At 41.1% G+C, this 12,272-nt stretch overlaps 1 protein-coding gene across 1 annotated transcript in view; it reads left to right on the top strand.

The window, feature by feature from the left end:
* TFIP11 (tuftelin interacting protein 11) overlaps positions 1–12,272 on the top strand; it is a 725,612-nt gene that overhangs the window by 131,092 nt on the left and 582,248 nt on the right. The window contains exon 5 of the mRNA XM_044068282.1: positions 1,251–1,378. Within this exon, the coding sequence (XP_043924217.1) occupies positions 1,251–1,378 (128 nt within the window). The remainder of the gene's footprint in view (positions 1–1,250; positions 1,379–12,272) is intronic.

Raw genomic sequence — 12,272 nt, 5'->3', positions numbered from 1 at the left:
AGTCTCGAGATTCCGTAATTTGAGATTTAGTAGTGATCCCATATATATATATATATATATATATATATATATATATATATATATATATATATATATCTATATATATCTATATATATCTATATATATATATATATATGTGTGTGTGTGTGTGTGTGTGTGTGTGTATATATATATATATATATATATATATATATATATATATATATATATGCATTCACACACACACACACACACATACATACATACACGTACAATTGTGCAAATATGTGGACAGCTATATTAAGATGAAATAAACATTGTTAATAGATAAAATATTCTGAAGTCGCATTTCTGTAGATATTAAACACAGTTAAGTACACTGTTGGTAAATAGATGACTAGATAATATAGCCTAGGCAAAGATATATTTGATCCTTGTCTAAGAAATAGATTTTACTAATTTCTTAATTTCTTTTTTCTGAACATAGTCAAAGTATGTTGGTGGAGTATGCTGGCGGTGGAAGCTATAAAATACTTCTGCTTTAACAGTCCCCACCCCTTACTTCATCACTGCTAAGAAATGGAACGCATTGTTTAGTTTTAATGTAATCATCTTTCCTTCCCATACACTGATTTCAGTATTTACCTTTTTTATTTAAAAAAATCATGCCTGTCTAGCATGGAAAGAAATTGCTCATGTCTGTTAATTATTTTGCTGTGGTAATAGAAGTGTATAAACTGCAGTGTGCCACAGATATATGTTGCTCCATTCACTGGTGTGTGCATCTGCAGTGTGTATTAAAGCTGTCTGACTTGCATCAATGCACAGCTGGACAAGGAATGGAGTAAACTTTTTATAGTAGCATTATTAAAGTGGTAGGACATTTCTTTTGAAAATGGAGCCAGTTTTTAAAAGCAAAACAAAATGGCAGGGTTGTTGGTAATTGATGTATTTATTCACAGAGGGCAACTTCCTGCTTGATCACAGTGCCCACTTTCTGTGGGTAAAGTGTAAGCTATCCACACATTGCTAAGTGGTTGTCATTGATAATTATATTATTTCATAGTGTGACCATTGTGTCTGCCTGTAAATCTTAGAAATACAGTTACAGAAATTGATTATTTTTCTCAGTGGAGCTGCACGTGTGATGTGGAAGAAGATATCCTTTCTGATATTAATGCTAAGGGTTTTTCCTTAGTAAGCGAGGGTCTTTTGTTTGAATTTTGTTTTAAAGTGCAATTAGAGTAAGAAGTCTTTTTTGTTTCTTTCAGGTATTGTGACTCCAATTGAAGCAAAACAGAGGAAGGGAAAAGGGGCAGTTGGTGCTTATGGAGCAGAACGAACAGCACAGTCACTGCAGGATTTTCCCGTTGTGGATTCTGATGAAGAGGCAGAGAGGGTACCATCTTCCTTATTCTTTATATAAAAAGTTTCTGTGAGTTTTGCTCCATGCCCCATAGTGAAAAGTAGGGTTCGTAATTTGCATTGAACCAAACAGCCTCTTGCTTTGGCAGCGTGTGACTCCCACATAGTTTTTTTTTAATATCTCTTAAGAAGAGGGCAGAATGATATTTCCGGTACAGAAACATAGCATTGGATACTTTTAAGAAATGTGACGGAAAAAAGAATAAGGAGTAAAAAATTACTTTCAGGAGTTTAGGAATTTTGTATTTTATTACAAATGTTAAAAGTGTGCATGCCATTGATTTCAAAAAGTATGTGTATATATAAAAATGTGCAACATATTTGTGTAATACACACACATATATGTTTTTGTTTTCCATCACTGGATGCAAGATTGTCCAGTTGCTTAAGCTTTGGTTCACAAGGGAGTAGCTACTTGTTTTTGCTTGATGCATGTTAGAGCAGTTTGTTGCTACTTATTGAGTATTCTTTTATGTAGTGTTAAAGTTCAAAGCCTCTTGGCGAAAGAGCAAGCGATCACTCTTTGTATGATATGCAGCAATTGAAATGGGAATAATGAAGGAGTATAGGGGTGCAGTGGTGTATGCCCCGCTGCAAAAAAACAAGTTTTCTTAGAATTTTTTTGTGTATCGTGTTTGCTGTTAACAGGCTTGAGTGCATGTGTTTTGTATGTTTGCGCACTTTAGTTTTCAGTTGCAAAGTTTTTTATCCTGGAAATAGGGTTATGAGCAATCTAGCTGGTTGACTGGCTACACTAAATTTAGGTGTGTGTGTGTGTGTGTGTGTGTGTGTGTGTGTGTGTGTGTGTGTGTGTGTATACACATATATATATATATATATATATATATATATATATATATATATATATATGGGTCCCCTTGAGTTGATCGACACGCAGAAACACTGACGCTAAGAAGACCGACAAGACAGATGATCGACAAGGTGAAATCCCGACAGCCGAAACACCGACATGGGCAACGTGTGAGCGCGAGTCGGTAAGTGTGCGATAGTGAGGGATTTAGCATTAGGGAGCAGACAGGTAAGTGTGAGATAGTGTGGGATGTAGGGTTAGGGTGCTGGAAAGGTGAGTGTGTGGTAGTGTCGGACTTAGGGTGCAGGTAAGGTAAGTGTGCGATAGTAACGGACTTTAGGTTTAGTGGCGGGTTAAGTGAGTTAGGGTTAGGGTGCGGGTAGGCTAAGTGTGCGATAGTGACGGCCTTTAGGTGTAATGGCAGGTTAAGTGAGTTAGGGTGCGGGAAGGGTAAGTGTGCGATAGTGACGGAATGTAGGTTTAGTGGCGGGTTAAGTGAGTTAGGGTTAGGGTGTGGGGTAGGGTAAGTGTGAGGTAGTGTCGGACCTTAGGGTTAGGGTTTGGGTTACGGTTATTGCATGTATAGTTGTGTGTAATGTGTAGTTTACGTTTTGTGTGTTGGTGTTATGGTGTTCGGTTTTGTGAGTTGTCGGTTTTGTGCGTTTTCGGTGTTTTGGTGTCGGTGTTTTGAGTGTAGGGTTTGTGGCATGTCTGTATTGTGATAGGGATCTATATATATATATATATATATATATATATATATATATACGTTTATATATATATATATATATATATATATATATATATATATATATATATATATATATATATATACGTTTATATATTTTACCCTTACTGTTATGATCCTTATTTTGATTGAAAAGGGTCTATAGCCCATGCCCTTACTTTGTTAACAAATGTTTTACTAAAAGAAAAAAAATAAGAGCGTATACACTTTAAAGCTGGAAGTTTCAAAACTTCAAATTTTTTATGATCAAGACCATAAGACCAAAGTTTTGAAATTTCGAAAAAAAATTAAAAAAAATGTTTACATTTTTGAAGGGGGGCAAGCCCCCCCTGCATTCCCCAGACCCTCTGCTAATTAAATATACCAGCTCTGAGATTGCACTGTAGTGAGGAAAATGGTAAATTTCTCATTCCATGATGTAAGGCAGTCTGCATTTAAACTGTTTGAAATTTTATAACATCTATTTTATGGTCTTGACCATAAGAAATTCAAAGACCTCATGTTGTCCTCTTCATTCCTCCTCACCAATAGGTCTTGGATCTGACTCTCGAATCCAGCTCAGCCACTTCTTTCAGACTTGGATCTGACGCTCGAGCTCCTTCCTTTACCCATAGTGCACTACACCCACCCCAGCACCTCAGATCTCGTTTGCTGTGTTCAAAGCCAGATGGAAGATCCAGTCTCTCAACTGATCATATCCTTTACCTAGACTTAGAAATTAGATGGTGTGCTCCTCCCTTGTCTTTTGTTAGTGTGTGTGTTATTTTATGGTGCTGTAGATTAGAAGTTATAAGGTTAGGATTTTGGAGAGTTTTTTACCTTTGGTGTGTGTTTTTCTCCTGACAGTTCAGGTAGCCATTTAGGTAAGCGAGCCCGTGCGTGTGTGCATGTATGCATGCACTGACTTTTGCTCATGCACTTTACCTTATCTTCCTTTCTTTTTTTCTTTAAAAAACATTTGTGTGTGATAGCGTAACTAGTTACTGTTCATGTTTTATAGTAGTGTCTTGTTTTCCTTTTTGGCGGGCTTCGGCCAGGGTAATTTCTGTGACAGTTTTGTGTGATAAGCCATCTCCTGGTTTCAAGAGTTGCACTTCTTCTGGACACAAGATCCCCAGTCAAGATGCCCGCAAGGAATGTGTTTACTGTTTAGGCGCTGATCATCTCAAAGCTTGTTGTGACATCTGTGCTTCCTTTAATCTGCGTGCACTGGCGGATAGGTGCAACAAGTTTATCTTGAGGGGTCTTCTTCCATAGTCAGCTTCCGAGGCTCAGAACTCCTCCATGGCTTTATTTTCCTCTTCCAAGGAGCCTAAGAAGAGGTCTCTCTATGCCTCTCCGAGAGACCCCTTGGAGCCCAAGTCTAAATTTAAGAAAACTTTGGATCCGACTTCCTTGGATCAGAAGAAGTCTTCTGCTTTACCGGATCCACAACCCTCCTCGGATCTGATTGAGGTGATCACTATATCTCCTCCTGTTTCTTCAGCTCCATGGTCGGATCCTAGGGCTCTGGATCCAAGAGCTCGAAGCAGATCCCCAAATCAGCTAGGACAGTCCCTGTCACCAAAGCCTAGGCATTCCAGACCTCCCTCGTCGGCTTCTTTTAGGTCCTCTAAAAGCTGGTCTAAGGCAGACATGGACAGGATGATGAGGAAGTTCCTCAAGACAGAGATTCAGATGAAGGCAGTGTCAGCTTCGTCCCCTTTCAGATCCATGAGCTACCCAGCCCATACCATTAGAAGTCCTTCTCTGATCCGACCCTCTGCTTTGGAGGTACAAGTTTCAGGATTCCTGAGAGTGTCAGAGTTGGTACTGGGGAAGCTACCTTCCTCAAATCCAGTAGTGCCCCTGATCAGCCCTGTTGTTTTCCTTCTATTCCTTCAGAGCCGAGATATTGGTGCTGGGTCTGGGGAGATTGGTTTGGCTCCATCCTGGTCAGAGCTGTCTCTTCCGCTGGGTGATTCGGCCCTCAACAGCTCAGGTCCTATTCCCTCTGCAGGCTACAGATCCAGAGAGGGTTCTGACCACCTCCCCTTCGTTGCTTCAGCTCCAAGGAAGGTGCTCTGGGCCCACTGACTTTCCAGGTAGTGGAAAGGTATTATTCCTTGGCGAAGAACAGTCTTTTCATGTCCTGCCGCCTACTCCCTCACCCCCCCAATGGGTTGCGGTCTTGACCTTACTTATCATGCTCCAAGCCAACCCACCCAAACCACTCTGCCCAGGAAGGATCCTCCTCTTCTTCTGGTACATCCCCAAGTATTCTGTAGAGGAAGTCCCCTGGAAGAAGCTGTGCAAAAGGAGGGACTGACCGAAGACACCGATTTTGATGAGGGGAAGTATCCCCTGGATCCCCCACGTGATGATGTCTCTTTCTGAGACATTTTAGAGATCCTGAAGCAGAAAGGTGGGTGGTCTGTCCATCCTCCTTATTCTGAGAAGTCAGTGTTGTTGGAGGCTTTTGGGGCGGGCCCTTCTGTGTCCTGGGTGACCACCCTGGCGGATTAGGTATCCCGCTGGGTATGGAAGGAACTGGATACTAACGAGCCTATTCCTAAACACCCTGGTAGCTCCTTGGTCCCACTGGCTGATAGGAAACACTGGAGCAGGGGATCATGTAGTTGATGCCATCATGGTGGTGGTAGCCACTAAAAAAGAACTGGTGGAGGAGACTGCCAATGTCCATCCATCTAACAAGGAATCTAGAGTGTTGGACAGGATAGGAAAGTGCGTTTACACTTCAGCCACTTTCGCACTGCAGTTGTTAAATTATTTAACTCATTTTACCCGACTGCAGAAGGAGCTTATCAAGGAGCTGTCATCTCCTGTCTCTGAGTCCATGCTTGTGGAGGAGCTTAAAAGACTTTATGCCAAGCTGGCCACTCTGTCACCCATTGCTAGCTCCTCAATGAAGCTAATTTCCCATACAGAGGAAGGTACGTCACAGGCTGCTGGTTCAGGCTTATCCCCAAGGAGGTATGCTTGGATGAGACTATGATTTTGTGGAACCCTTCAAAGCATCCTTTATTAATGCCCCTTTTGACGGCTCATCACTGTTTGGGTCTTCGCTTAGAGACACACTCACCCACTGTGAAAAGTACGGAAAGACTCTTTCTGCTGTGGGGATCAGATTTTCTACACCTCAGAGGCATTTTTTGAGGAAACCGCTTGGAGGCAAGAAATGTGATTCCACAAATCCTAAGGGCCTTTCCAGGACCCTTGCGGGAAGCTCTCTTCCAGGGACTGAGGAGGTGGGTTTAATGGTTGACGTCACCCTAGAGGCAAAGGGGGCCCACAGAACCAGAGCTTCAGGGATACTTTCCCTGACAAGACCTATCAGTGCTCCTGAAGCGGTCCCTGACCGTCCTTCTCTGGAGGCAGTCAGAGGTCAACTTTCCTTGCACCCAGATGCCTGGACACTCTTGACAAACAATTCCTGGATGGTAAACTTGTTATCCCAAGGCTACTACATCCCATTCTCTCTCCCCCTCCAAACATGAGCAAAAACCTCCCCAACATACCACCTTCTCAGAGGGAGCAAGACAGCACACGAAATTCAAAAATTGCTGCCAAAAATGAGTCATCCAAGAAGTCCTGACCAAACAAATAAGATTCACAACTTGCTCTTGCTTCTTTTTGGTGCCAAAAAGACAGGAGACCTAAGACCCATATTGGATCTAAGCAAGCTGAATCATTATGTAAAGAAGTCGAAGTTCTGTTCTGCCTCTGTTATGCGAGGATGATTGGATGTGCTCAACAGTTCTCAGACACGTATTATCATAACAAGATAGACAGGTGCTCCAGGAGATTCCTATGCTTTCGGCTGGGAGCCAATCACTTTAAGTTCAGAGCACTGCCCTTTGGGTTCACCACAGCCCTCTGGGTTTTCACCAAATGCATGGCAGTCATAGCAGCTCACATGAGACTCAAAGGATTCTGTCTGTTTCCATACTTACGATAGGCTCCTCACTGCCCCCACAATGCATCAACTTCTCCAAGCCAGATATTATCTGATTCAAATCTCACACTCCCTGGGCATCACCGTGAGTTTGGACATGTCCAATCTGACTCCTGTGCAGAACCTAGAATTCATAGGAACACAGTTGAAGATGAGGGATCAAATAGCTTTTCTCCCCCTTCAGTGCATAACAGGACTTAGGAATCAAGTTCAGGAACTATTATCCCCCCCCCCCATGGCTAGTTTTATTACAAGCTCTGGGGTCGATGTCAGCAGCGATCTTGATAGTTCCTCTAGTAAGGTTCTTTATGCAAATTCTTCAGTAGACATTAGCAGTACAATGGTCTATACAACACTTCCAGCCATAGTAAGACACTCCAGGCTTTCTTGCTTCTCCGGTTTGTAGCATCATCTTAGCCTCACAAAAGAGGTCAGCTAAGAAGGTTTACAACAGTAAATGGAAAAGGTTTGTTGTTTGGGCTGCTAGTAAAAACTTTGATCCCTTCCCTGCACCACTCTTCGATATTTTACTTTTGCTCCTTCTTCAGACAGGTTAGTAAGGAAGTTTTTCTACCATCAAACACTAGCTAGCTGTAATTTCTAATTTCCATATGGTTAGTTAGTCCCGCTCCTTGTCCGCCTTTAGATTATGCAAAGCATTTATGAAAGGTATCTTTTTATTGAGACCCCCCCCATTTAAAGATCCTTCCCCACCTTGGGGACCTCACTGTTGTGCTGCAGAGTTTGACTCAAAAACCATTCGAACCAGCAGCCAGTTGTGATCTGAAGTGTTTGTCATGAAACACAAATCTTTTTAGTAGCTATTACTTCAGTGAAAAGGATTTCTGAGCTACAGGTATTATCTTCTAACCCTCTTTACATAATCTTTCACAGAGATAGAGTTTCACTCTGTACTTATCCTTCCTTTATGCCTAAAATAGCTACAGAAACCAACATCAGCCAGTCTATTCAGTTGCCAGTATTTTTTTCAAACTTTTCCAATAAAGGGGAGTACATCCTACATCTCCTTGATGTTCAAAGGCAACAACATTTTTATTTGCAGAGAACAAAATGGCGCAGGAAGTCAGACCAACTGTTCATAGCCTTTTCTGCTAATAAATTGGGTCAAGCAGTATCAAAGATCAGACTGGCCAAATAGATCACTGGCTGCATCACCTTCATTTATTTTCCGAGAGATTTACAATTACCTCAACCCCCAAGAGCACATTCTACTAGATCTATGGCTGCTGATTCTGCTTTTTGATTCAGAACTTCCATTGATGATATTTGTGCAGCAGCCACCCAGTCAAACAATCATACCTTCGTTGTGCGCTACAAATTAGATGTGGCTGTATCTGTATCTAGAAGCAGGTCTTCTTTTGGCTTGACAGTACTCTGGCATATCCTTCCATGAGGACCACTCAGGAACCACATAGCTGGGGACTCTGACCCATTCGTGAGGAGGACTGAAGAGGGCAGCATCAGATTAGAAAGTTATGTATTACCATAACTTGGCATCTGTGTTGTCCATCTTCATTCCTCCTCACTTTCCCACCCAACCATTCCCCTCTGTTAGTTTCTAGAGGATCTAGGGAAGATTGCGGGATGCTTATATCCCATGTCTGAGTCTCCATTGCCTTTTTTCCTTTTTCTGTGTCCTGGCCTTTTTATCTATAGGGGGTGAATCAGCAAACTCTATCTGAGGTGCTGGGGTGGTGTGGTGCATTATGGGTAAAGGGAGGAGCTCAAGAGTCGGATCCAAGTGTGGAAGAAGTGGCTGAGCTGAATCCGACCCACTGGTGAGGAGGAATGAGGATGGGCAATACAGATGCCAAGTTATGGTAAGACATAACTTTCTATTTTGAAACTTTGAGCTTTGAAAGTAGACCCATGTATTTATGTATGAGTGTGTATGTATATATGTGCGTGTGTACGTATACACACACACACACGATAATACTGTTAGTCATTGGTTAAGCAACAGGATGCACCAGTAACCAGCACATTGAAAAATACTTTCCATCAGTGTTAGAAAATTTTTATATAGAGGTTTATGCTGCAGATCAGAATCATCACTTTCTCTGATCTACATTAATGTCAAAGTTGACTTTGTATGATTTTGGTAGTCTGCATATGCCGTTGCTTCTGCATGGAGGGCATCCTATCTGCCCTCCAGAAATTGTGTTCTTAATGCGGCTTTCAGTGGCGGTTTGTTTTGTTACGGCAGACGTTGGTGGATTACCATTTTATGAACTATGTAGTGTTTTTCTTTTTCTTTTGGTTAATAGTTTCTTTCAAAATGGCAAGCTGTTAAAACAGCAATTTGGTTAATATATACATATCTGCTATTATACTTACAATTTCATAAATATTCCAAAGCCACTTGGTCTTATGACCTTTTATACCTTGCCAGTACCCTTCCTGATGCTGCACCTCCCTTCTCCAGGAGGGCCTTAACAGTCTATTCAGGAGTAAATTTATGAATACCCATACAGTTATCTAGATTATGTTGTTTAAAGGTAGACAGTGAGTTGCAGTTCTTAACATGCAGAGCACGTTTACTCAAGAGGTTTAGATATACTGGGTCATCCCTCAGCTGTGTTTTACTATCCTTTCATGTTGATTTAGGTCCTTGGTTCTAGTATTGGTTGATCTGTTTGACTTCTGGAGAGTTAGGTAGTTCAAGACAACCAGATGTCTTATGGCATGGTAAGTGAGATCTCACCTCAAAAGCCTGTAAGAATCAGAATAGCTGGATAACGCTTCCAGACAATCTTGATAGTTTGGGGACTTCAGGCCTGTGATCCTTTTGGTTAGGAAACTTTGAGGTTTCTTCTGATTGTTTTATATGTCTGGTGAGTTTCATCAAGGAGGCGGTATTGTGTTCAATAATTTTCTCATCATTGCTGTATAAGGGAGCATTTTACCTCTTTAAACATCATACATTCTGTTGAGGCTCTTGAAACTTGCCCTGTGTGGGCTCAGTCTTTCATTTGTTTGGTATTCATCTTACCACATATGGGCTGATTTTTTTAATGCATTTAGCTTCTGTATAATGCCAGCCTGAAGAATTGTGTTAAGGACCTTGGCCAGGTCAGGATGTGCTATGTCTACAGCATGGTCACCGTCTGCAGACTCTGTAACCCTTTTAAAGAAGTTTAGCAGATTCAGTAAACAGGATCTACTCTTCAAAGAGCCAGTCTGTTGGTAGTCAGGTCAAAAGATTCTTTATAGTTTATGAGGTCAGTTATAATAGCTTTGTAGATGAGGCTTGCAAGACTGATAGGTCTGTAATTACCTGGGACAGTCGTAAGGCCACCTTTATGGAGGGGCATCAAGACTACAGTGTGCCAGTCACCAGAGATTAACCAGTAGGCAAGCTTAGGTTAAACAGTTTAAGGGGATCACCTGCAAGGGCTTGTTTAACATTGTTAATTAAGCAACCAGGTATATTGCCATGGTCCAAGAAGGAAGTATTTTGTTCTTGGTTAGCACTTTCAGTAAATGTTTTTTAAAGATAATTTGGCAACAAGGGGATTTAGTTATTTCAGGAATTTGTATAAAAGTTGTGATGCAGAAGTTGGCACTGAATTTGTTTGCTAGCATGTTGGCAATGTTTGGTCAGAATTGGAGGCATCATTTTGAATAAGTTCAGAGCAATGCAGGGTGTTCTTCCTTAGTTTTCTAACATAGCTAAAGAATGTTTTACAGTTATCTTTGAAAATTCTTTGAAGAGGGCTTTTAGATCTGCTGTATAATTTAAGGAGTTTCTTTCCTTTGTTGTAGATTTTTATTTATGGTATTTGATCACTAGGGTGGTTTATTTTTGAATTTCATTGATAACTTGTTCTGGTAGGGACTGCTAAACTCTATGCAGTTTTCTAAATAGAAGTAGTATTCCTTAGTGTATTAATACCAGAGGAGATGCAGTCTAGTGTAAATTTTGCAATCTCATCATAGGCATGCCAACATTAACTTATTTTATTTAAATTCAGAGGGGCTTGCTGCAGAGGCTTTTGGGAGTTTTAAAGGAGGAGGTCACAAGTTTGTGGTCAGACTTCATGAGGAAAGTGATACTAAAGGAAAGAGTAGTGCAAGAGACAGACATATTTGTAAGAATCAGGTTAAGAATACTGTTTTCTTCTGGTATGTGTGTTTGCATTTGGTCAAAGGAGTGTTTTTTTTTATTAAGTCTTAAGAATTGTTGGGCATACTCTGCTTTGGACGTATAGATGTCCCAGTTTATTGAAGGGTAGTTTAAACTCACCCAGACTAAAGGTGTTTCTGCTAAAACTAGGGAGATCATTCAGAATGCTTGGGAATCTTATATGGTCATCTGGAGGGTGGCAAAGAAGGTGTTCTGTAGCAAGCTATTAGCTGCTAATTAATCTTATCTAGAGTGATCTGTAATTCAGAAAGTTTAATTAGTGGGTCCCTAACCATCTTCTTGGAGATGATATTGCTCCTTGACAAATATGGAGGCTCTATCGCAGTTCCCATTGGGTTTGAAGATAATGATAACCACAAAACCCAGGTATAGAGGAAATTCTGTTTTTTTAAACCAAGCCTCACCACCTGTGCAGACCTTTCTACCCAACCAAATGCAGGAGTGTCTCACGATAAGGCAGTTTATTATTTAGACTTTTGACACTGAGTAGAGACACCTTAATGTGACCTGATATGGGGACTTTTATGCTATGTTGGAATGCCCATCAAGTGGACTGCACCTTAAAAAAATAAATAAAAATGCCAAGCAGGCAGCAAAGGCTTTAACCAGTTTGCAGAAGCTTTGGAACAAGAGGTGCAGGCCATCTTTAGTAAAGCAAACTGGACTGTTGAGCATCTCATCCAGTACTGACATATACTTGATCCCCCTGGAATGACATCAGACATTTAACCAGTTATTGAAACAAATAATCTTTTCTTTTACCTAGGCATTATTCAAGGTGAGGGAAGGATTCTAGTCAGGACCAGTGTCTTATCTGCATTTTAACATGTTTGGAATGTTCTAAGGTGTCTCAGCATGTCCCCCTGGTTTTATGTCTCAAGTCATTCACCCCACCATATGGACCACTACCATGTTGTAGTCATGTTTGTAAGATAGTTTCCTCATGGCCTTTGTAATGTCAGAAATCCTGATGCCTGGAAGACGACTTATTGTAACCCTGGCCTTGTCCAGCCTTGTGAGTGACAAGTCAGTGTGTCTGACAGTAGAGTCACGTATCACTAAAGCATTTTTGTTGTTGCTGTGTGGTGGTAGAAGGTCAGAGTGCTAGATATGGATTGTTTTCACTCAGAGTAGTACGTCATATTAGGTGTGCATAAGGTGTATGAATGGCCTGATGTTTGCTGAG

This window comes from Protopterus annectens, chromosome 4.part0, assembly GCF_019279795.1.
Source record: "Protopterus annectens isolate FY-2018-M chromosome 4.part0, PAN1.0, whole genome shotgun sequence".
NCBI lineage: Eukaryota > Metazoa > Chordata > Ceratodontiformes > Protopteridae > Protopterus > Protopterus annectens.
This window is presented reverse-complemented; position numbering and strand designations above follow the sequence as displayed.